The 25,000-nt window shown below is 41.7% G+C and overlaps 2 protein-coding genes across 2 annotated transcripts in view; one reads left to right on the forward strand and one right to left on the reverse strand.

The window, feature by feature from the left end:
- fbxo2 (F-box protein 2) overlaps positions 1 to 14,941 on the forward strand; it is a gene marked incomplete at its 3' end in the record, with an annotated part of 17,547 nt that extends 2,606 nt beyond the window's left edge. The window contains exons 2-6 of the mRNA XM_084317111.1: positions 1,699 to 1,836; positions 4,731 to 4,857; positions 6,467 to 6,559; positions 7,563 to 7,701; positions 14,807 to 14,941. Coding sequence (XP_084173237.1) covers positions 1,800 to 1,836; positions 4,731 to 4,857; positions 6,467 to 6,559; positions 7,563 to 7,701; positions 14,807 to 14,941 — 531 coding nt within the window. The 5' untranslated portion in view covers positions 1,699 to 1,799. The remainder of the gene's footprint in view (positions 1 to 1,698; positions 1,837 to 4,730; positions 4,858 to 6,466; positions 6,560 to 7,562; positions 7,702 to 14,806) is intronic.
- An 8,092-nt stretch (positions 14,942 to 23,033) lies between these two features.
- Positions 23,034 to 25,000, reverse strand: part of svbp (small vasohibin binding protein) — a 7,579-nt gene continuing 5,612 nt past the window's right edge. The window contains exon 3 of the mRNA XM_084316303.1: positions 23,034 to 25,000. This exon is cut by the window's right edge and continues 523 nt beyond it. The gene's annotated coding sequence lies outside the window, so the exon portion shown is untranslated.

Consider the following 25,000-nt stretch of genomic DNA (forward strand, 5'->3'; position numbering starts at 1 on the left):
TGTTACACTATGATGCTCTATGTTGTTACACTATGATGCTCTATGTTACACTATGATGCTCTATGTTACACTATGATGCTCTATGTTGTTACACTATGATGCTCTATGTTACACTATGATGCTCTATGTTGTTACACTATGATGCTCTATGTTACACTATGATGCTCTATGTTACACTATGATGCTCTATGTTACACTATGATGCTCTATGTTACACTATGATGCTCTATGTTGTTACACTATGATGCTCTATGTTGTTACACTATGATGCTCTATGTTGTTACACTATGATGCTCTATGTTGTTACACTATGATGATCTATGTTACACTATGATGCTCTATGTTGTTACACTATGATGCTCTATGTTACACTATGATGCTCTATGTTGTTACACTATGATGCTCTATGTTGTTACACTATGATGCTCTATGTTACACTATGATGCTCTATGTTGTTACACTATGATGATCTATGTTACACTATGATGATCTATGTTACACTATGATGCTCTGTGTTACACTATGATGCTCTATGTTACACTATGATGATCTATGTTACACTATGATGATCTATGTTACACTATGATGCTCTATGTTACACTATGATGATCTATGTTACACTATGATGATCTATGTTACACTATGATGATCTATGTTACACTATGATGCTCTGTGTTACACTATGATGCAGCTTTAGGAAACAAGGCCAAAATCGAGTACACATATAACATATGACTTAGTACAAATATAACATAAAACTTAGTACACATATAACATAAAACTTAGTACACATACAACATAAGACTTAGTACACATATAACATAAAACTTAGTACACATACAACATAAAACTTAGTACACATACAACATAAGACTTAGTACACATACAACATAAGACTTAGTACACATACAACATAAGACTTAGTACACATACAACATAAGACTTAGTACACATACAACATAAGACTTAGTACACATACAACATAAGACTTAGTACACATACAACATAAGACTTAGTACACATACAACATAAGACTTAGTACACATACAACATAAGACTTATTACACATACAACATAAGACTTAGTACACATACAACATAAGACTTAGTACGTATACAACATAAGACTTAGTACACATACAACATAAGCCTTATTACACATACAACATGTCTCAGAATACAGAGTGATGCACTCAATGACGGTATTCCGCTTGTTGTCCCTATTCGCCCCTGAACTGTGTCGTGTTTACAGTTGAACGACTAGTGATAGTCTGAGACGACCCAGAGCCAGCAGGTCTTCTAAATAGGTATCCAGGCAACTGGTCCAAAGCTATGGCCTACATTCACTGTGTGTGTGTGTGTGTGTGTGTGTGTGTGTGTGTGTGTGTGTGTGTGTGTGTGTGTGTGTGTCATTGTGTGTGTCTTTGTGTCTTCGTGTGTGTCTTTGTGTGTGTGTGTGTGTGTGTGTGTGTGTGTGTGTGTGTGTGTGTGTGTGTGTGTGTGTGTGTGTGTGTGCATGCCCATCTGTGTCTGAAATATGGCTGCGTGCCACTGGACAAGAGGATGAGACGCAGAATGGAACAATGTCTGGACGAAGGGGGTGGGTGAGATCACAACCCCCCCCCCCCCCCCCGCTGGGCGGAGCCTAATGGAAGCTGGGGAAGAGCTGATCTCAGTTTATGTGTCACTTGCTGCGCAGGAGCCGCCCTGACAGGACCAGACCAGGACCAGACCAGACCAGACCAGGACCAGACCAGACCAGACCAGACCAGACCAGACCAGACCAGACCACACCAGACCATGGCCAGGAACCTGCTGAAGAACCCTCATGGGGAGGGTAAGAAGTGTTGGTGTTGTTGTTGTTGTTGTTGTTGTTGTTGTTGTTGTTGTTGTTCAAGTTTCAAGTTTCTTTATTAGTTGTCATACAAAAATACAGAATACTTTTATATAAAATGCTTCTTTCTGTTTTGCTCCAGAGATTGTGCTCTAGATAAAAATAGATAAGTATAAAATAAGTATAATAAGTATAAAATAGAAGTCAAGTACGTAGACAAAAGTGTTCAATATACATATATTTAAACAATATTCAATGCAGAGTAGAAAAGTAACTGAGTTACAATACAATATACAGTACAATGCAGAAATGGGATGAGGTACAATTTAGGTGCAATTTACAGTAAGGTGTAATGAGGTATGAGTTCAGATTCAGATTACTTTATTCACCATATTGTACAGGTACAAATGGAACGTGATTTGACATTTCAGTGCATGATTTTTTTCACAAATAGGAACAACATAGTAATAATAATAATGATAAATAAATTGCAAAACAGGACAGAACAGTGAGACAACAATAAGACAGTAAAGTGCAGTGGTAGGGGGCATGGATACAGTGCAGCACAAAGTCCAAAAGTCCAGCCCTAGCAGCTCGCCATAGAGGGGGGGGGGGGGGGGGGGGAGCAGGGGGACACCTGACTCATTTACCAGGCGAGCTGCTGGGGGAAGAAGCTGAGTCTATGGCGGGACTTTAATGTCTTGGGCAGCCGTAGCCGCCTGCCGTGGGGGAGCATGTTGAAGAGGCCGTAGTTGTAGTGCAAATTCTTTAGCAATAAATATAAAGTGTGTTGAGTGTCTAAAGTGGGTAAAGTGGGTGCTGCAGTGAGTTGTTTGTTTAAAGTGAGTGTGTGTGGATGTGTGTGCTGTGAGTGCATTTGATGGTTTGTGTTACATAGTGTTATTGTTCATAGTGTTATTGTTCATTTAGCATCCTGATGGCCTGGGGATAGAAGCTTCTTGAAGCTTGTTGTTGTTGTTGTTGTTGTTGTTGTTGTTGTTGTTGTTGTTGTTGTTGTTGTTGTTTCAGAGGCTAGAAAGATCATTCCCTTGCATGTTGTGAGCTTGGAATTACATGGTTTATAACACAGAGAAATGTAATGCAAGTACTACTAACATGAGACCAGTACTACTAACACGAGACCAGTACTAAAGTACTAAAGTACTAAAGGAACTATGTTTTTGTATAGTATAGTTAGTATAGCTAGTAGGGATGTCCGATATTATCGGCCGATATTGGCATAAAAATTTGATATCGGAAAATATATTTTTTCATTTATTTAACCTTTATTTACCCAGGCAAGCAAGTAAGAACAAATTATTATTTTATTTATTGTGAAAGTATGCATAATGTTGTGTTAATTACACGACAAGAGATATGTAATGTTAATTACCTGAAATTATTCAGTTTTTTGGCAGGGGAAACCCTGCATATATCGGTATCGGTTGATATCGGTATCGGAAATTAAGAGTTGGACAATATCGGTATATTGGTATCGGTAAAAAAGCCAATATCGAGCATCCCTAATAGCTAGTATAGTATAGTTATATATAGGCTAGAAAGATCATTCCCTTGCATGTTGTGAGCTTGGAATTACATGGTTTATAACACAGAGAAATGTAATGCAAGTACTACTAACATGAGACCAGTACTACTAACACGAGACCAGTACTAAAGTACTAAAGTACTAAAGGAACTATGTTTTTGTATAGTATAGTTAGTATAGCTAGTAGGGATGTCCGATATTATCGGCCGATATTGGCATAAAAATTTGATATCGGAAAATATATTTTTTCATTTATTTAACCTTTATTTACCCAGGCAAGCAAGTAAGAACAAATTATTATTTTATTTATTGTGAAAGTATGCATAATGTTGTGTTAATTACACGACAAGAGATATGTAATGTTAATTACCTGAAATTATTCAGTTTTTTGGCAGGGGAAACCCTGCATATATCGGTATCGGTTGATATCGGTATCGGAAATTAAGAGTTGGACAATATCGGTATATTGGTATCGGTAAAAAAGCCAATATCGAGCATCCCTAATAGCTAGTATAGTATAGTTATATATAGTATAACTGTATATTGTATAGTATATTGTATAGTAGTGTATATATAGGACTCATTACCTTTCATTCGTAAGCTTAGCATTGTATTGTATTTTATCTTAGTACTTTTTATCATGTCTATTTTATTATCTATTCTATTTTATTCTATTATTATTTGTATTTTTTTTGCACAATCAAGGCGGGCATGGCCACCTTCATTTCACTACATGTCTCGTGTGTGTACTGTAGAGACAGTGTGAGAGCAGTGCAGCGATGTGGGGTTTTCAACGCTGTAGGGCTGTCCCCGACTAAGGATTTGGATGGTCGACTATGATTGGCCAACATTTGCCGTTAGTCGACTATTGCTCGACAAAAAAAAAGTATAATATTTTTTAATTTGTCTTTTGTTTTTAATTTTTAAATTTTTTTTTGTATCATTCCATTTGGGCTGTGGGGGTGCTTAATGTCTGAAGGAGTCGACTGAAGGCTTCTTGTCCTCTGCAAAAGCATGCAATTGGTCCACTGATGGATACATCTTGATATTTGTCTAGTCTAGTGTGTTCATTAGATGGGTGAAATCCTCTTTCAGTGCCTCTGTGCCTGTTTTCGTAGGCAGTTAGCCTCTGGTATGCGTGCCATTAGTGTTAGCCACGCTTCTAGGCCTCTTTTCTTTTGGAAAGAATGATAAAAAAATATATATATTATAATTTTTTTTTGTATTCGACTAAGAGGTTGGCTAGTCGACTAAGGCTCCTTTCGACCGATTAGTCGACTAATAGGGGTCAGCCCTAGAACGCTGCAGGACGTGCACTTGACGTGACATGAGGCTGCGCTTGGTGTCCCAGAGCAGATGGAGTTCTGGGAGCTCACCGAGAACGGCGGGAGCCAGTGGCAGGCGGAGGATCTACCAGGAGACTGTGGCCACGACTTCTGCAACGAAGGAGTCACCAAGTTTTTCTCCACATCCTTTGAGTGAGTGTGGGAATATAAGTAAGATAAGATGATCCTTTATTAATAATCCCCTTGGGGAAATTCAGGTGTCAAAAAAGCAGCATGAGGGGAGGGGGGATACAGAGCTTCACCGTCCGATAATTCCGATAAAGTACAAGTACTTTTACTCAAGTACTGTTGTACTGCCCTGCAGAACTAACCGCAGTTATAACTACTTTTCTTTTTCAAAATGTAGTTTATAAGAGACATTTGACTTCTGTTTGATCGTGTGACAAAGTTTCAGGGTTCAGTCTTGCTCTGTTTTTAGAGAAAAGGGTATAAAGAACTGCAGTAACTACAAACTCACTGGATAGTCAAAGAACTTTTTCTTCTCAGTTTCACTGTGCGTCGTTACTGCAGGGCAGTGTACTTATGTACAATTTGGAAGTATTTATACTTTGCCCTACTTGAGTTTCTCCCCTTTTACTGCATTTCAAAAGGAATCATCCTACTTTTTACTCTAACTACATGTATTATGACACCTGCTACTGCTAGTTGCATTTAGTCAAATGTATTTTCATCAAGACACGCGATCAATTGATAAAATGTTGTGTTTTCTACTTAGGGCTAAATGAACCCTTGTGGGGTTGTTTTTATTACTCACCCAGTGTCCACTGGCCTGATTCACCCACAACATTATTGGGATTTTAAAACAATAAAGCCATAACAATTGATGTAAAAATCTTAACAGGTGTTCATTTTATGTAAATTACAAGTAATCTAGACACCATATATCTAATCTAAATGTAACACCACCGGGAAATGTAATAACCCTTTCCTTTAGAAGGACTTTGAAATGTAATAACATTTTAATGTAATAACATGTAATATCAAAATGTAATATCTCCAGGATCAGATTTGTAGACCACTTACAATATGACTTGTGGTTATATACTATTGTCATATAGCTCGCTAGTTAGCTATAGTAGTTAGCATAGTATTAACTATTACTCACTCAAGATTCTATGTACCCTTATAAGTCATACTCATTTATATCTATCATCTTTATTATTCAAATATGTTGCATGATTTACTCAATTGCACATCCTACCTTGCTGCACTATTGCATTAGTGGTTCATATAGTTAACTTAAAACTGCAAGCTGTTTGTATATATAAACTAATGAACTTTGACCTTTACCTGTAACTCCTGTTTCTGAGGAAGCAGCCTTACAGATGAAGCAGTCAAGGTCAAAACAAGGACAGTGTCATAGATACAAAGTGCATTTCCCGTGAGTCACCACCGGGGGCAGATTGAGTGAGTGAGTTACTGATGACCGATGAGTGATAGAGACTGAGGCTACGTTCACATTGCAGGCAAATGTGGCCCAAATCTGATTTCTTTGCTCATAATGTGACTCAGGTCTGTTTTATTTTTCACAACAGTGTGAGCAGCACAAACCACATGGAATCTGATCTTTTAAATTTTTATTTGGGCTACTTTCATAATGTGGTCCTAAATCAGATACTGGTCTGATTTGTTTGAATCAGCTGGCCTCCACTGCCTTTCAACTTATGAATTAAACCATAAACTGTGACTTCAGTGTCCTCCATGTGTACGTCCATCATCAGGTTTGTCTCTCTCTTTCTAGGCTGTGTCTGAAGAGACAGGTGATTGACCTGCTGGCAGAAGGCTTCTCCTCTGAGGACCTGGACGCTCAACCTGCTGTCAATGTGGAGGACTGGTGAGGGACAGACAGACAGACAGACAGACAGACAGACAGACAGACAGACAGACAGACAGACAGGCAGGCAGGCAGGCAGACAGACAGACAGACAGACAGGCAGGCAGACAGACAGACAGACAGACAGACAGACAGGCAGACAGACAGACAGACAGGCAGGCAGGCAGGCAGGCAGGCAGGCAGACAGACAGACAGACAGACAGACAGACAGACAGACAGACAGACAGGCAGGCAGGCAGGCAGGCAGGCAGACAGACAGACAGACAGACAGACAGACAGACAGACAGAGTCTAACAGTCTAACAGAGAGAGTCTAACAGAGAGAGTCTAACAGAGAGAGTCTAACAGAGAGAGTCTAACAGAGAGAGAGTCTAACAGTCTAACAGAGAGAGTCTAACAGAGAGAGTCTAACAGTCTAACAGAGAGAGTCTAACAGAGAGAGTCTAACAGAGAGAGTCTAACAGAGAGAGTCTAACAGAGAGAGAGTCTAACAGTCTAACAGAGAGAGTCTAACAGAGAGAGTCTAACAGAGAGAGTCTAACAGAGAGAGTCTAACAGAGAGAGTGTAACAGTACAGTACAGTAGTGTAACAGTCTAACAGACCTCTCTGCTCCACAGGTACAATACAGTACAGTACAGTACAGTAGTGTAACAGTCTAACAGACCTCTCTGCTCCACAGGTACAATACAGTACAGTACAGTACAGTAGTGTAACAGTCTAACAGTCCTCTCTGGTCCACAGGTACAATACAGTACAGTACAGTACAGTACAGTAAAGTAGTGTAACAGTCTAACAGTCCTCTCTGGTCCTCAGGTACAGTACAGTACAGTACAGTAGTGTAACAGTCTAACAGACCTCTCTGCTCCACAGGTACAGTACAGTAGTCTAACAGTCTAACAGAGAGAGTGTAACAGTACAGTACAGTAGTCTAACAGTCTAACAGAGAGAGTGTAACAGTACAGTACAGTAGTGTAACAGACTAACACACCTCTCTGCTCCACAGGTACAGCGGGAGGAAGGACTGTGGCTGCTCCTACCAGCTCACCGTGTGTTTGCTGGACGAGAACCAGGAGCTGCTGCAGGAGTTCAAACCTGACCAGGTCACACTGGACCCAGACTGTGACGACTGCTCCTGGACACAGGTAGGGGAGGGGGGGGGGGGGGGGGGGGGATTTATTAGTCACATATGTAGAAGGGTGGATTATCCCTACTTTATGAGAGTAGATGTACACTGTCACCAGGTAGTGGGAACACAGCAGATCTGGGTCCGGCTGAGCCCCCGACTGTAGTGTAGGGGTATTAGAATTGGGATTTAGCAGAGGGAGCGGATGGGGCCTAGGGTTTACTAACCTAGGGGTGCTGCGCTGGTCCTTCTTGCCCTCCAGGGCGACTTACAGTAATTCCCCAAACACCCACACTTCCCCTAATACTTCCGACTCCCTCCCACACCCGGTGGCAGTAGTGATAGATGATATAATTTCTCCCCAAAGTAGTACCTTTCCTTGTTGACGAACGGAGACCTGTCCAGAACACCTGCCCCAATGATACATAGGCCGTGGATAAGAAGGGGTTAAGCAGTAATGTACATTAATCGAAAGGAAGGGGTTTAAACAATAATGCACATTAATGGACACGCACAGTGATCCCATTTGTACGCCTCTCCTTTTATATAAGTTAGCATGCAATCAATACAAGGCACTAGGGCTGACCCCTATTAATCGATTAGTCGACTAATCGGTCGAAAGGAGCCGTAGTCGACTGGCCAACCTCTTAGTCGAATAAAAAAAAATATATATATATATATATATTATTATTATTATTTAAATTTTTTTTAATAATTTTTTCCAAAAGAAAAGAGGCCTAGAAGCGTGGCTAACGATAATGGCGCACATACCAGAGGCTAACTGCCTACGAAAACAGGCACAGAGGCACTGAAAGAGGATTTCACCCATCTAATGAACACACTAGACTAGATAAATCTCAAGATGTATCCATCAGTGGACCAATTGCATGCTTTTGCAGAGGACAAGAAGCCTTCAGTCGACTCCTTCAGACATTAAGCACCCCCCACAGCCCAAATGGAATGATAAAAAATAAATAAAAATAAAAATAAATGTTTTAAATTAACATACTTTTTTTTTAAGCCGACCAATAGTCGACTAACAGCAAATTCTGGCCAATCCTAGTCGACCATCCAAATCCTTAGTCGGGGACAGCCCTACAAGGCACAATGCATGGCACTTAGATCTTACACGTATAGAAGGGTTAATATACTTTTCACTCGTCCGCAGGGAGAGAGAGAGAGGGTACTGGCGAGCTCCGCGAGCTACTCAATGGGAATGATTATTATTATACACACGTGCGGTCTGCACAACTTAACCACACAACACATGTAACCAGAAAATACAGTGGGCCCACAGTTGAAACAAAAAGCCTATCTAAGCCGGCATTACACAAAACAACAAACGTCGGGGCGCCCCTAGTCACTGGTGCACGTGCCAGTTCAATGTATCTATTCTCTTCGCCCTTAGAGGGCACGCTCTCGAAAAGGAGAATGTTCGCCGATAAAGTTCCAGCGCTCGGAGCGCTAATAGTACCTGGCTAAGTGTACCAACCAAGTGCTGGCCTGCTCCCGCAATGAATGTCCGTGCCGCGAGATGGCCGTCGAACGGTCCCGTGGTTGTCACCTGTGATAGTAAGGGGCTGGCTGGGCTGACGTTTAGGCAGGCGAAAGCTGGACTGGCTGTCGGCTAGGAGAATGCTGGAGGCGGGTGCGTTCCGGCGACGTCTGTTGCGATGTCCGCTGTGGGGCTGGGAGATGGTGGGTCGACGCGCGAGCTAACTGTGCTACTAGGCCTATACTTGAAGCTAAGCTTTGGGTCAGTGCGACCCCCTAGCCTTCCGCCTATACTTTACTAAACGCAGCGCGTGCAATATCCACAGCACACTCCGGCAGTAGAACGTCTTCTTCTTGGTTCAAACGTACCCTAAGCACTATACTGGGAAGCTAAACTGTCGCATACGACGTTACTATCCCGCACCGTGGCGGGAGTCGTATTTCGCGTGTCTTTAGTATCGGGAGCTCCTGCTCCACACGTCTGCTTGCTTCAATGGAAAACGACGAAGACAACATCTCGTTGTCTGAGCCCCTCCTTCCGCCAGCCTCTTCCTCACCTGCCGTCACCAGCCCAACGTCGCACCAGCTCCCCCTGGCGGCAGTCCAGTGCCATGTCCCACTACTAAATGTCAATATTAGGATATGGAGAATCAAGACGGGTCAGCGAGTTACACAACGTTATCATGAACACAGTAGAGTACAAGGAATTAGAGTTAGACACATTGAATTATTGTTAGACATATTCAGGTGTCTACACATACATACACGAGACATGTAGTGAAATGAAGGTGGCCATGCCCGCCTTGCTTGTGCAAAAAAATAATGATGCTGATAAAAGGTACTAAGATAAAATACATTACAATGCTAAGCTTACGAATTAAAGGTAATGAGAGAGAGCAGGGGGGGGGGGGGGGGAAGAGAGAGGGGGGAGAGAGAGAGAGCGGGGGGGGGAGAGATAGAGCGGGGGGGGTGAGAGAGAGAAAGAGAGAGAGAGAGATATATAAGGGTGAATAAGGGGGTCAAAACATTTATATGGCCTTCTACCTGTAACTATATATATAATAATACAGGAGAAGTCATCCAGAACGCCTGAGAGAGATATTGTATTTGCGTCAGCGGGTCCCTGGATGTTATCTGGAGGAGCAGGAACTGAATCCATCAGTGGTGGAAACGTCTCTGTTTGATCAGTAATCAATAATAATAATTTATAATATATATATTTTTATATATATAATCTTCTTTTTTTTTTAGAAGCAAACATTCTTATTTAATTCCTTTTTATATTTAGAGGCAGCCTAATTTTCATAGCCTAATTGATCAAAAAGATGCACATCCTACTGTTTCTGTTTGTTTATTAAAGCCGGTTGATAGGCCAATGCAATGCTGTTATTATAGGCTACGATGGTGAATGGTGTCATTTTGATTTATTGTCGGTCAGCTGATAAAAAAAAAATTATTAAAAAAATTATATAATTCTTTTTTTATATAATTTTTTTGGAATATTCGATATTATGAAACACGAATTTTCGAATAGCACTTTTGCTAGAAAGTCCCATCCCTACTACAAACCCTGTCAAGGCTCCAGAGCAGGAGGGATTTATTGCCAAGGACAATATTAAGACACAGACTTATGCATTTTCCAGGGTATCTGCAGGGTATCTACAAAAGTCTGGTTTTGGTGTTCCTCCTACTACCTTGAATGAATGACTGCATTTGTTTTGTATAGCACTTTTCCAAACAAAGTTAAATGTGCTTTACAGACATGTTAAAAACAGCAAACATCAGCAAAGGTGAACAAATTAAATAGAAAATAAAACAAGAGAAAAAGAGACAAGAAAACATTTCAAACAGGATTTGTAGGCAGATTGATAAAACAGTAATCAGAGCTGACCTAAACCCATAACCTTAGGAAAAACATTTATTGTTCCACCCGACAGGACCGGATCCGGTCCCAAAATGGCATCTGGTCATAAATCAATATTTTTCAAAGTGATGCAAAAAAGTTGTGATTTTAAAATCAAACGTTTTCAAGTATTAACATCACTAACATGTCACAAAAGCATGTAGAATGTGTATTATCATCAATACGTTAGTTTAGCAATAGGTTAAAAGTGCCATTAGATAGTTTTAAGTTTTCGATTTGCTGAAGTCTATTGCTAGACGGCGACCATTTTGGAAATTTTGAACCATGGGAATTGTAGTCTTTTTGCGGCCATTCTGAAGAGGGCATGCATAGCTGTTGATCAGCGTTGGAATCTTTCCGAACTACACTTCCAGGCAGATACTATGGGGGTTCAAAGTTCAGCGTTCTGAATGGATTATATCAATAACTGTTATTATTCAGCATAATAAGCCACAAAAGGTAACGTTTTTGACAAATATTGAAACGCAGTTAGTTTCTCCTCCCTATTGTTAGCATGTAGCAACAATTAGATCTGAAATTAGTTTCAAAATGGTTGCACTGTGGTGAAAATAAAAAAGTACAGTACATTACAGTAGATATCATTATCTGGTCTTATGCACGCCTGGTGATACTAAATCCAAATTGAACTCGGGCATTTGAAAGATAATATATGTATATATATATATATAAATGTGCGAATTGGCTATAATAAGGTAATTTATAAGCCTCCTATTCTATATTCTATAATAATATTTCAAATTGCATTGGTCCGGATGGGAGAATTCAGTACTGTATCTACAGAACCTTCTGTTTAATCATCTTCCCTTTATTAATTTCCTTAGATATTTTGTACACATGATCTCAAGCAGGTACTGAACGAGATCAGTGGCAGTTTTTTAAGTTTGGTCATTATTATCATGGTGTTATTCACTGTCAAAGATGCAAAGAAAAATCATAATTAATATTCTCCTTTGTTTCATCACAATTTAAGCAAGCCTAGTAATAGACACAATATTTCGGACACTGTGAATACATTCCCTGAGGTCCGTAGATGTCCCTAGATACCAAGAATATGCAAATGGACCTTGTAGAAGTGGAGCAATATTCCATTTACCTAGGTATATATTTTAGGCGAAAATATTCCATGGGTGGAACAGGTTAAAAGAGGACACTGACTCTGCTAGCCTAAGATCCAAGGGCAAGGCGTTCCAGAGCACGGGTGCCCGGGCTAGTTTTGTAAGGAACCAGGAGGAGGGATGGCAGTGTGGATGGGTTCCATCCTAGAGGCAAATCTTTCCTGTGACAAAATGGCATCCAATGTAATAAAAAAAGTCAACCAACGAACTCGATTCTTGTACCGGTTCTCCTCACTGGCAAACAAGAATACCCTGAAGACTCTGACAGGAGCACTCATTCAAGGGTACTACGACTATGCTTGCACCTCATGGTACCAAAGCACCTCAAAGGCGCTAAAAACAAAATTACAAACATCTCAAAACAAACTGGTCAGACTAGTCAAGTCAAGTCAAGTCAAGAGTTTTAATTGTCACGGCATACAAGTATACAATGAAATGCGGGTGGTCTTGCCCGCAACGATGTGCAATACAGTGGTACAACATATAATAGAATCCAATAAAAAAACAACATTGTGCAATAAACAGGTAACAGGTAACATGGTGTGACATCTCGGTATCTGTACATAGTTATTTACAGGGCATATAGGACATGCTAGGTAGCTTTGGTAGTGCAATACACTGTTCCTGTTATTCTAATTTAAAGTGGCCTTTCCTTTTGGCCATAAGTGTGCGGCATGAGTGTGTGCCCGCTCATGTTCAAGTGTTAAGTGGCTGCTAGTGTGTGAGCGTGCACAGCGTGCGTGTTGTGTGTGTGTTCATGTGTGCTTGTGTGTGGACTACTGCTTGACCTTACTCCTAGAACCCACCTCACCCCTGCCCACTTTGACAACCTAGGATGGCTTAGAGTAGACGACAGAGTGCAACTTGCAATGGGCCTGGTCTACAAGATACACTACACGACCAAGGTACCCATGTACATGTCAAAATACTTCCCAAAGGTCAGTGAATACCACGATCACAACACCAGAGGGAGCTCCACAAATCATGTTAAACCCAGATTCGGCTCAAACAAGGGACTAAACACGTTTCGCAATTATGCCACATCAATGTGGAACGCCCTACCCAAAGCTGTAAAGGAATGTGAATCACTACCCACTTTCAAAAACACTCTCAAAAAACACCTACGGGAGACTGCAATTCGAAACTGGCCCCTGTAAATGTCCTAACACAACCCCCTCCAATGTACAGTAAATTACCAAGTATGGTCTTGTCAATATTCCAATGTACAGTTTTGCTTGTACAGTTGTACAGTGTCCCCCACCCACCCCTCCTACCCAACCCCCCCACCACCCAACCACCTCCAATGTACAGTTTCTACGTCAAATGTATATACTCTTTTTTCTGGACTCTTTTCGTATCACAAACAGTACTGTATTTGCAAATCTGGTATGTCATAAATGTATAGATGTAGCAGTACTGTCTATCTGTATGTGATTGAATTGATTGATTGAAAACTTTATTAACAGATTGCAGAATGGGTACAATACAGTACAGCTCAATACACACAATTGTTAAGGGGATGCAGACCAGAGAAAGACTTTCGTCTTGTTTACATCAGGGTCCCCCATTTTCAATTCATCAGGACATATATGACATACATGACATGCAGATAGTCAGTACTGCTACATCTATACATTTATGACATACCAGATTTGCAAATACATCCCTCCTAGTTACACACAGTCCTCATATCCCTCCTAGTTACACACAGTCCTCATCTCCCTCCTAGTTACACACAGTCCTCATATCCCTCCTAGTTACACACAGTCCTCATCTCCCCCCTAGTTACACACAGTCCTCATATCTCTCCTAGTTACACACAGTCCCCATATCCCTCCTAGTTACACACAGTCCTCATATCCCTCCTAGTTACACACAGTCCTCATATCCCTCCTAGTTACACACAGTCCTCATATCCCTCCTAGTTACACACAGTCCTCAGATCCCTCCTAGTTACACACAGTCCTCATATCCCTCCTAGTTACACACAGTCCTCATATCCCTCCTAGTTACACACAGTCCTCATATCCTCAGAGAGAGAGAGAGAGAGGGAGAGAGAGAGAGGGGGGGGAGAGAGATAGAGAGGGAGAGAGGGAGAGAGAGAGCTCACATTCCACAAGCAGTGCTATTTTGACCTCTACATTGTGCTCAGGTCCATTGTGCTCCAGTATTGAATGTGCCTACAAATAAATAACTGACGCTCCGCCCCTCTGCCTCCGCCCCTCTGCCTCCGCCCCTCTGTCTCCGCCCCTCTGTCTCCGCCCCTCTGCCTCCGCCCCTCTGTCTCCGCCCCTCTGCCTCCGCCCCTCTGTCTCCGCCCCTCTGCCTCCGCCCCTCTGTCTCCGCCCCTCTGTCTCCGCCCCTCTGTCTCCGCCCCTCTGCCTCCGCCCCTCTGTCTCCGCCCCTCTGCCTCCGCCCCTCTGTCTCCGCCCCTCTGTCTCCGCCCCTCCGTATCCGCCCCTCTGTCTCCGCCCCTCTGCCTCCGCCCCTCTGTCTCCGCGCCTCTGTCTCCGCCCCTCTGTCTCCGCCCCTCTGTCTCCGCCCCTCTGCCTCCGCCCCTCTGTCTCCGCCCCTCTGTCGCCGCCCTGCAGGTGAAGCACACGTTCTCGGACTATGGCCCCGGCGTGAGGTTCATCTCCTTTGAACACGGAGGGCAGGACGCCAAGTACTGGGACGGATGGTTCGGAGTGAGGGTCACTGGGAGCTCCGTCACCATAGAGACCTGAGCTGGAGGGGGGGGGGGGGGGGGGGGGGGGGGTCACTGGGAGCTCCATCACCATAGAGACCTGATCTGGATGGGGGGGGGGGGGGTGAGAGAGGAGGGAGGGAGGTGAGAGAGGAGAGAGGGAGGTGAGAGAGGGAGGGGGGTGAGAGAGGAGGGAGGGAGGTGAGAGAGGAGAGAGGGAGGTGAGAGAGGAGAAAGGGAGGTGAGAGGAGAGAGGGAGGGGGGGTGAGAGAAGAGAGAGGGAGGTGAGAGAGGAGAGAGGGAGGGGGGTGAGAGAGGAGAGAGTGAGGTGAGAGAGGAGAAAGGGAGGTGAGAGGAGAGAGGGAGGGGGGGTGAGAGAAGAGAGAGGGAGGTGAGAGAGGAGAGAGGGAGGGGGGTGAGAGAGGAGAGAGTGAGGTGAGAGAGGAGAAAGGGAGGTGGGGTGAGAGAGGAGAGAGGGAGGTGAGAGAGGAGAGAGGGAGGGGGGTGAGAGAGGAGAGAGGGAGGTGAGAGAGGAGAAAGGGAGGTGAGAGGAGAGAGGGAGGGGGGTGAGAGAGGAGAGAGGGAGGTGAGAGAGGAGAGAGGGAGGTGAGAGAGGGAGGGGGGGTGAGAGAGGAGAGAGGGAGGGAGGTGAGAGAGGAGAGAGGGAGGGGGGTTAGAGAGAGGAGAGAGGGAGGGGGGTTAGAGAGAGGAGAGAGGGAGGTGGGGTTAGAGAGAGGAGAGAGGGAGGGGGGTTAGAGAGAGGAGAGAGGGAGGTGAGAGGGAGGGGGGGTTAGAGAGAGGAGAGAGGGAGGTGAGAGGGAGGGGGGGTTCGAGAGAGGAGAGAGAGGGGGTGAGAGAGAGGAGAGAGGGAGGTGAGAGGAGAGAGAGGGGGTGAGAGAGGGAGGGGGGGTTAGAGAGAGGAGAGGGGGTGAGAGAGGGAGGGGGGGTTAGAGAGAGAGGAGAGGGAGGTGAGAGGGAGGGGGGGTTGGCTCTGTTGATCTTGATAGATGAGGGTCTTAGAGAAACACCTACTGTATCTTAACACCACTGTGTGAACCAGGCTGTAACATGTAACGCTGCTGCTATGAGACTATGCAATAATCATTAGTCATTTAGTTAGTAAGTACTAGTGGAATGGGTCTTAGCTTTCCTTGGCTTTGTTGTTTTGAAACATTCTATCTCTAAATCGCCTGTAACAAAACAAAACATTAACTTTGAGCACTAACTTTGTATGCACTTAGCATTGTATTGTATTTTATCTTAGTACCTTTTATCATGTCTATTATTATCTATTCTATTTTATTCTATTATTATTTGTATTTGTTTTTTGTTTTTTTTGCACAATCAAGGCGGGCATGGCCACCTTCATTTCACTACGTGTCTCGTGTATGTATGTGACTAATAAATCTCTTGGATCTTGAATCTTGTACTACCTCTAGTGACCCATCAGGACACGAGAGCCTGAGTGCTTTATCATGTCAATGAGGAACACAATGACAGAATAATAAATGACTCATTCATCAATCGAGACACTGCCTGGTTTGTCACAGTTTCATCTGGAGATTGAATCATTACTGAGTACTTAGTGATTGACTGAGTGATTACTTTGTCACCGGACATCACTGGGTGTCTCAGGTGGCTTGAGTTGCTTTTGACTTCTCTGGTTTAGTGGAACCTTCATTATCATGGGATACATTATGAGATGGGAGGAAAGGATGAGGAGTTACTGTATATTTGTAAGTAGCTTTGGATAAATTACTAAATGTCAAGTGGCAACAAACTCTGTATAAAATATATAAATTAGACAATTAGTACTACTGAGTAATAGTGGTAATCAGATGTATGTACAGAGTTGTAGCATTAATATGTACAGTGATACAGGTATAAAGACACTATGGTAGTAAGTCATACTGGCCAGCAGTGTAACCAGTGAGAGCAGCCGTCGACTAAAGACGCACTTCTTCAACCACTATCTAAAAAAATTTATAATAATAAAATAAAATCTAACCCTAACTAACCTTACTGTCATGCACTTGTCCTAATATACTAACCTACACTGTAGCACTCAACACTTTGATGAACATTGTTACTCAGCTGATAGAGTTGTGCCCTTCCTGATGACTTGACGTATACAGAACTTTGGATAAAAGCATCAGCTAGAATGTGGTTCCCAAAGTCGGGGTCGCGACCCAAAGGTGGGCCGCGAGCAGCCACGGGTGGGCCGCGAGATGATTAAAAAAAAAAAAAAAAAAAATTGTCAGGCCACTGAACTTAGAAGCAGGCCAGGACAGTGTTTCTAGTTGTATTCTAAAATTCTATTCTATTGTATTCTAAAATGTGACTATATGGTTTTAACTTAATAAATAAACAAAAACGAAAAATCTACTTATTTCAACGAACATTTCAAACTAAATAACAGATTATGCACATAAAACGCTGAAAACAACCGAAGCAACAATAGTATTTTAATGAGGCTATTATTATTATCATTATTATTTTGCAACAAGTTAGCCCTCTCATAAATAGCACATATAAATGAATAACTAACTTGAACTAACTTAATAGGATTGAAGTGATATTTGGCTTAAAAAATCGGTCGCCTGGCAAAAAAAAAGAAAAAAAAAAGCCTGACGATGTGCATTGGGCCGCGGCTCTCTGACGCCTTATTTTCTGGGCCCTGGCCTGAAAAGTTTGGGAACCCCGCTAGATGACTAAATATAAATGTAAATGTAGGTAAGGGATAAGTACAGATATAGTATCTACAGCTTAACTCAGTGGCTGAAATAGTATAGACCTAATACAGGGTTCCTCCATATCCTTACCGATCAAAAAATGTCCATGAGATTTCCATATTGCTTGACAAACAGCACAATTTCCATGATCAATATGTTCTGTGTCTGTTCAATGGCACCATTTCATTGTTGATCAGCTGAGATGTCCCAGACTTTGCACGGGTCACAGCCAGAAGATCACTTGCGACATACTGTGAGTACACAGCAGTGTTAATTTTGTCAGCTATTTTAATTTTAGTCTTAGTCATGTGTCAAATGCCAGTTTAGGGCGGGATCCACAAAGAATGGATTGCACAGTGCTAATCACCTGTGCGGTGATTGATTGATTGATTGAAAACTTTATTAACAGATTGCAGAATGGGTACAAAAATACAGTACGGCTCAATAAAGGGGATGCAGACCAGAGAAAGACTTCCGTCTTGTTTACATCAGGGTCCCCATTTTCAATTCATAATGAATTATAAAGTAAGGGTGCAATTAGCACCGTGCAATCCATTCTTTGTGGATCCCGCCCGTCTTGATTTTGTCTTTTTTGTTTTAGTCTAGATTTAGTCAGGGGAAAAAGCTTCATTGACAACCATATATTTAGTCATCATTTTCGTAGACAAAATTAACACTGGTACACAGTACACAAGATCACTTATTTGGGACATACTGTCAGTACACAGTACACAAGAGGAGTTAGCAGGTGTCTGCAGCTGCCTGGCTGATCCTCTCGACTTCAACCCTACAGGAAAGCACGACCACAGGAACACCATGTCAGCCAAAAGTGACCTAAGGCAGAAATGTGTTTGAATCATATTATTTTTTTTATAGACGTCTATAAATGCCTCTCCTCGGGACACAGCTCCGAGACTCATCATCACCAAGGCACACATGAACGCACGAATACAAAGACTGCTTGTAGCCAAAATCACACTTCAAATCTCCCAGCAGACACACATGCCCTGAACCCTGAGAGCGTTATTAAAAGTGTGTGGACGAAGGAGAACTATGGCTGTAGACACATACCCTGTGTCTGTGGAGGTGTTTATACACTGTAGAAGACTGTTAATACATTTCACGTTAACCCTTTCACTACCACACTACAGGTTAACCTTTCACTACCACACGAGTGAAAGGGTTAACCTGTAGTGTGGTTGTGAAAGGGTTAACCCTTTGTCGTGTGGCAGTGAAAGGGTTAACCCTCTGTATTTATGTTTATTTAGGATCCCCATTAGCTTTTGCACTTGACAAAAGCTATTCTTCCTGGGGTCCGGCACTTACAACAATATTCAATACATTACATCATTATCAACATCAATTACATCATTATCAACATCATTAACAATCTCATCCTCAGTTAAGGATGATATTGTACAAGATACCTATTAGTATAAAGTATTAAAATCAAATAATTAAAATCAAATAAATAATGCTTCCTGAGCAGCACTCACTGCCATTAACATAAATACAATTAACAGTTAATTGGTTTTCACCGCTATGCCATAAGGGTTCAGTGCATGCTCGTTAGTAGATGGTATTTTAATTTGTTCTTGAAAGTGGTTTTGGATTCTATTTCAGCGAAGTAGCTTGGCAATGAGTTCCATAGCTCTGTAAGTCACAGAAGATGTTAGTAGATTTGTTCTGGGTTTAGGTGCCAGTAGATGGCCTGACGTAGCTTGTCTGGTCATATGGTCATTGTTGCAGTGAAAGGGTTAACCCTTTGCCGTGTGGCAGTGAAAGGGTTAAAGTATTGAATACATTATTAAGTGTTACAAGAGGAAAAACTGGATCCCCCGCGTTGTTTGAAACTAGGAATGATCGGTTTGGTTACGGTGTTCCTACCCGCCCACAACCTTTAGCAGACAAAGAAGCTCACTCTGAGAGCAACGTTGATTCACTTTGTTTCAAAGAAGCTCACTCTGAGAGCAACGTTGATTCACTTTGTTTCAAAGAAGCTCACTCTGAGAGCAACGTTGATTCACTTTGTTTCAAAGAAGCTCACTCTGAGAGCAACATTGATTCACTTTGTTTCAAAGAAGCTCACTCTGAGAGCAACGTTGATTCACTTTGTTTCAAAGAAGCTCACTCTGAGAGCAACGTTGATTCACTTTGTTTCAAAGAAGCTCACTCTGAGAGCAATGTTGATTCACTTTGTTTCAAAGAAGCTCACTCTGAGAGCAACGTTGATTCACTTTGTTTCAAAGAAGCTCACTCTGAGAGCAACGTTGATTCACTTTGTTTCAAAGCTCACTCTGAGAGCAACGTTGATTCACTTTGTTTCAAAGAAGCTCACTCTGAGAGCAACGTTGATTCACTTTGTTTCAAAGAAGCTCACTCTGAGAGCAACGTTGGTTCACTTTGTTTCAAAGAAGCTCACTCTGAGAGCAACGTTGGTTCACTTTGTTTCAAAGAAGCTCACTCTGAGAGCAACGTTGGTTCACTTTGTTTCAAAGAAGCTCACTCTGAGAGCAACGTTGGTTCACTTTGTTTCAAAGAAGCTCACTGAGAGCAACGTTGGTTCACTTTGTTTCAAAGAAGCTCACTCTGAGAGCAACGTTGATTCACTTTGTTTCAAAGAAGCTCACTCTGAGAGCAACATTGATTCACTTTGTTTCAAAGAAGCTCACTCTGAGAGCAACGTTGATTCACTTTGTTTCAAAGAAGCTCACTCTGAGAGCAACGTTGATTCACTTTGTTTCAAAGAAGCTCACTCTGAGAGCAATGTTGATTCACTTTGTTTCAAAGAAGCTCACTCTGAGAGCAACGTTGATTCACTTTGTTCCAAAGAAGCTCACTCTGAGAGCAACGTTGATTCACTTTGTTTCAAAGCTCACTCTGAGAGCAACGTTGATTCACTTTGTTTCAAAGAAGCTCACTCTGAGAGCAACGTTGATTCACTTTGTTTCAAAGAAGCTCACTCTGAGAGCAACGTTGGTTCACTTTGTTTCAAAGAAGCTCACTCTGAGAGCAACGTTGGTTCACTTTGTTTCAAAGAAACTCACTCTGAGAGCAACGTTGGTTCACTTTGTTTCAAAGAAGCTCACTCTGAGAGCAACGTTGGTTCACTTTGTTTCAAAGAAGCTCACTCTGAGAGCAACGTTGGTTCACTTTGTTTCAAAGAAGCTCACTGAGAGCAACGTTGGTTCACTTTGTTTCAAAGAAGCTCACTCTGAGAGCAACGTTGATTCACTTTGTTTCAAAGAAGCTCACTCTGAGAGCAACGTTGATTCACTTTGTTTCAAAGAAGCTCACTCTGAGAGCAACGTTGATTCACTTTGTTTCAAAGAAGCTCACTCTGAGAGCAACGTTGATTCACTTTGTTTCAAAGCTCACTCTGAGAGCAACGTTGGTTCACTTTGTTTCAAAGAAGCTCACTCTGAGAGCAACGTTGATTCACTTTGTTTCAAAGAAGCTCACTCTGAGAGCAACGTTGGTTCACTTTGTTTCAAAGAAGCTCACTCTGAGAGCAACGTTGGTTCACTTTGTTTCAAAGGGCGATTCGGGGGATTTGTTTTAGATTCGATTCTAATGTATTGTCATCATACAGCACAAGTACAGTACAATGAAAAGAGGTTTGGCATCAACCAGAGTGCAAATGTAACAGTAAAGTGCAATAGCAATATACAATGTACAGGAGATTAACTGGGTATAAAATAAATAAATTAGTACTAATGAGTAATAGTGCTAATCAGATGTAGGCTATGTACAGATTGTAGATGTAGTATTAATATGTACAGTGATACAGGTATAAAGACACAATGGTAGTAGATATACAGGTAAAAGGCTATATGCAGGTATGTACAGACAGATGTGGATATATATATATATATATATATATGCGGTAAATACAAATATGTACATTTATATATACGGTATATACAGCACTATTGTACATGCTATCCTACAGTTATATGACTATAGTATGAAGTAGGTAGTTATGATCATTATGATTACTATGATTACAATGTAGGACAGTTGTAGACAGTGAACGCAGTAGGTAGGTATAAATTGAACAGGCAACAGAGTTCAAAGTTTGTACAGTATGGATAACAGAGCCTAGGGTGTGTAGGCAATGGAGATCCGAGTTCAGAGTTTATAATGGGGGGGGGGGGGGGGGGGGGCGGGGGGCTGTCATCGTGGTAGAGTTCAGGGAGATGACAGCTGAGGGAAAGAAGGGGATTTATGTTGAAATGATAAACAATATTCAAGCATTTGTAACTAGTGATTGTAGAGGTAATTTCTTTGTTCTCAAACCGAGCTGGTGCAGCTTTAGGGGCGACAGTGGCTCAGGCTGGTAATGTCGACGTGTCCTTGAGCAAGACACTTAACCCCTAACTGCTCCTGATGAGCAGGTTGGCACCTTGCATGGTCGCCTCCGCCGTCGGTGTGTGAAAGAGTAAAATGTGAGGAACAAATTGTAAAGCGCTTTGGGTAAAAACGCTATATAAATGCAGCCATTTACCATATATTTAAAGAATTGGGTTCAATCAGACTGGACCCTGTACAGGACGTGACCTATCTCAAACCTCCTTTCTTGATTCTCCAATCACAACTGTTGCTTTCCTTGGACAAGGTCACTTGTATATTGTATAGTAGTGTACATAGGAACCAGTTTCTCAGGAACTTAGCATGTTTTTTTTTTTATCATGCACATCTTGTGTCTTACCTATTTCTTTTTTTTCTATGCTTATTTTTATTATTGTATTTTGCACAATCGATGCAGGCATGACCACCCGCATTTCACTGTATGCCCTGGTTATGTATGTGACAAATAAACCTCTTGATTCTTGATTCACCTTTTGTTTGACTAATAGTCATAGGACTTCGTCAACTAATTGCTTAGTCGAATGAATGTACAGATCTTTTAAATTGTATTGCCGACAATACAAAGGATTGATTACCGGAGATGTGGTTATTTATCAGGAAGAAACTCATTAAAAACAATACAAATGTCTTAAGTGACTAACAAAGTACTCTCTACTAAGACTGAACTGACCAATCAGTACTTACAGATAGTATTAATCAGTACTTGCAGATAGTATGATAACAATGGAAGTTTCTCTCTTCATCAGTTTTAACACATCTCTTCTATTAGCATATGAATCACACTATGACGACCAGTGTCTTTATACCTGTATCACTGTACATATTAATACTACAACTCTGTACATACATCCGATTATCACTATACTCAGTCGTACTAATTTATATATCTTACTTGTATATCACTCTTGCACTTTACTCTTACATTTGCACTCTGGTTGGAATCGTTGGATACCAAACCTAGAATTACAGAATAATTATCGCCTGGCAGATGTTGACCAAAAATTCAAACACACGACAAACATTTACAAACAGTGATTCTCTTTACTGAAACCACGATGCTACAGCCCAGGTGACATGGAATGCCAGATATTGCATAAATAAAAGGAGCTCTAACAGTCGGCCATGGTGGAGGTGGGAGCAGCACAAGGCAGGTCGTCAGCGCTGGGCGGCGGCAGACATGTTGGAAGAGGCGGCGGCAGACATGTTGGAAGAGGCGGGGGTGGCAGACATGTTGGAAGAGGCGGGAGTGCAGGGTGGGTTTCAACATTGGGGGGGGGGGGGGGGGGGGGCACTTTATATATTTAGAGCGTCACTTTTTCTGCACCAATGTCTGCCTTTTCTGCATCACTTTATGGTGGAAATGTCTTTATTCATGTAAGGGACATTCAGGTACCCGCTGACACAAATATAATGGAATATAATGCAGTGAGGCTCTGAAATTGTTGCTTAATATATAGTTACAGGTAAGAAGGACATATACATGTTTTGACCCCCTCACTTTACCTCTTTTGGGGAGGGTTTCATATCAGCTATATTTTTTAGGGGGACAAATGTACCTCTTCTCAATATTGAGGGGGACATGTCCCCTGCAACCCCCCCCCCCCCCTAAATCTACACCTATGGGTAGAGGACACGGGACAAGAACAAATTCAAGTTATTCCTGTGGGGAAGAGCGAGCAAGAGCCCATGTATTGTATTTATTATTTGTATGTCTTATAATCTACTTTCATTCTGATTTCATTACTGGACTGTCATTATTGTTATTATTATTTCTGTTATTGTCTTGTGATTTATCGTTGATTATTACTGTTACTGTACAGTTTGTCTTGTTTCATGTTTAAAAAAGGGAAAATAAAAAACATTTGTTCGAAGTTATTCCTGTGGTCTAAGAGACGTCCAGGGACATGATTACTGAACGCCTCCACATCAATATAATTTTTTTTTTTTCAATCATGACATGATTTGAGTCTCTGGTTTCTGCTTCGGTGAACTTTCCTGAGAGCCTGTAACACATTTCAACATGTGGTTCCCCCGTTAAAACTACATCACTGTCTACACACAGCAAAACATTCGTGACGTGGTGTGTCTTTAGTGTGCGTGTGTGTCTTTAGTGTGTGTGTATTTCCCACTCATACACAATCCTATGTTTAGGGATGCACTAATATCTTTATATTTTTTTTGCTGATAACAACATCAGTCGTTTGCTTTTACCCATATCGGCAGATAAATATTGTTTTGTTCCAAAAGCAGGGACAACAATTTTTGTCTTTGAGACACTTTTAGTATTTTCAACCACTAACCTTCTTACTGTCCTATACTACCATGCACACCTCCTACTATATGTCTTATGTCTATGCACTCAATACTGCAGCACCCAAGTTTCAGCACTGTTTGATCATTGTTACTCAGCTGAAAGAGTTGCACCCTTCCTGCTGACTTGTCGTACAGTTCTTGTAAGTCACTTTGGATAAAGGCGTTCAGCTAAATGACTAAATGTAATGTACAAATGAGCGAGCAAGAGCACATGTATTGTATTTATTATTTTTATGTCTTTTAATCTACATTCATTCTGATTTAATTACTGGACTGTCATTGTTATTATTATTTCTGTTATTGTCCTGTGATTTATCATTGATTATTACTGTTACTGTATTGTTTGTCTAGTTTCATGTTAAAAAAGGGGAAATAAAAAACATTTGTTAAAAAAAAAAAATGTATGTAAAAATGTAAATCGTCCCTGTAACAAGACAAAACCACGCGGATTACAGGAGAAACTAACTGAAATGTAAATCTTCTTCAGACAAAAAGTAATTGTTGGTCTTATTCTTCTGTTCTCTTGGCAAGTTCAAAGTGACACGCTCCCAGTAAAAACACAACAAAAAGGCCAAATCTACAATTGTTGAACGACAGTCAGGTTTTTTTTTAAAGTCCAAATTGGCCGATAATGATTGTCTGCCCAATATATCAGTGCATTCCTAATAGGGCTTAACGACCCT

The sequence above is a fragment of the Notolepis coatsorum genome (assembly GCF_963971535.1).
Source record: "Notolepis coatsorum genome assembly, chromosome: 6".
Classification (NCBI taxonomy): Eukaryota; Metazoa; Chordata; class Actinopteri; order Aulopiformes; family Paralepididae; genus Notolepis; species Notolepis coatsorum.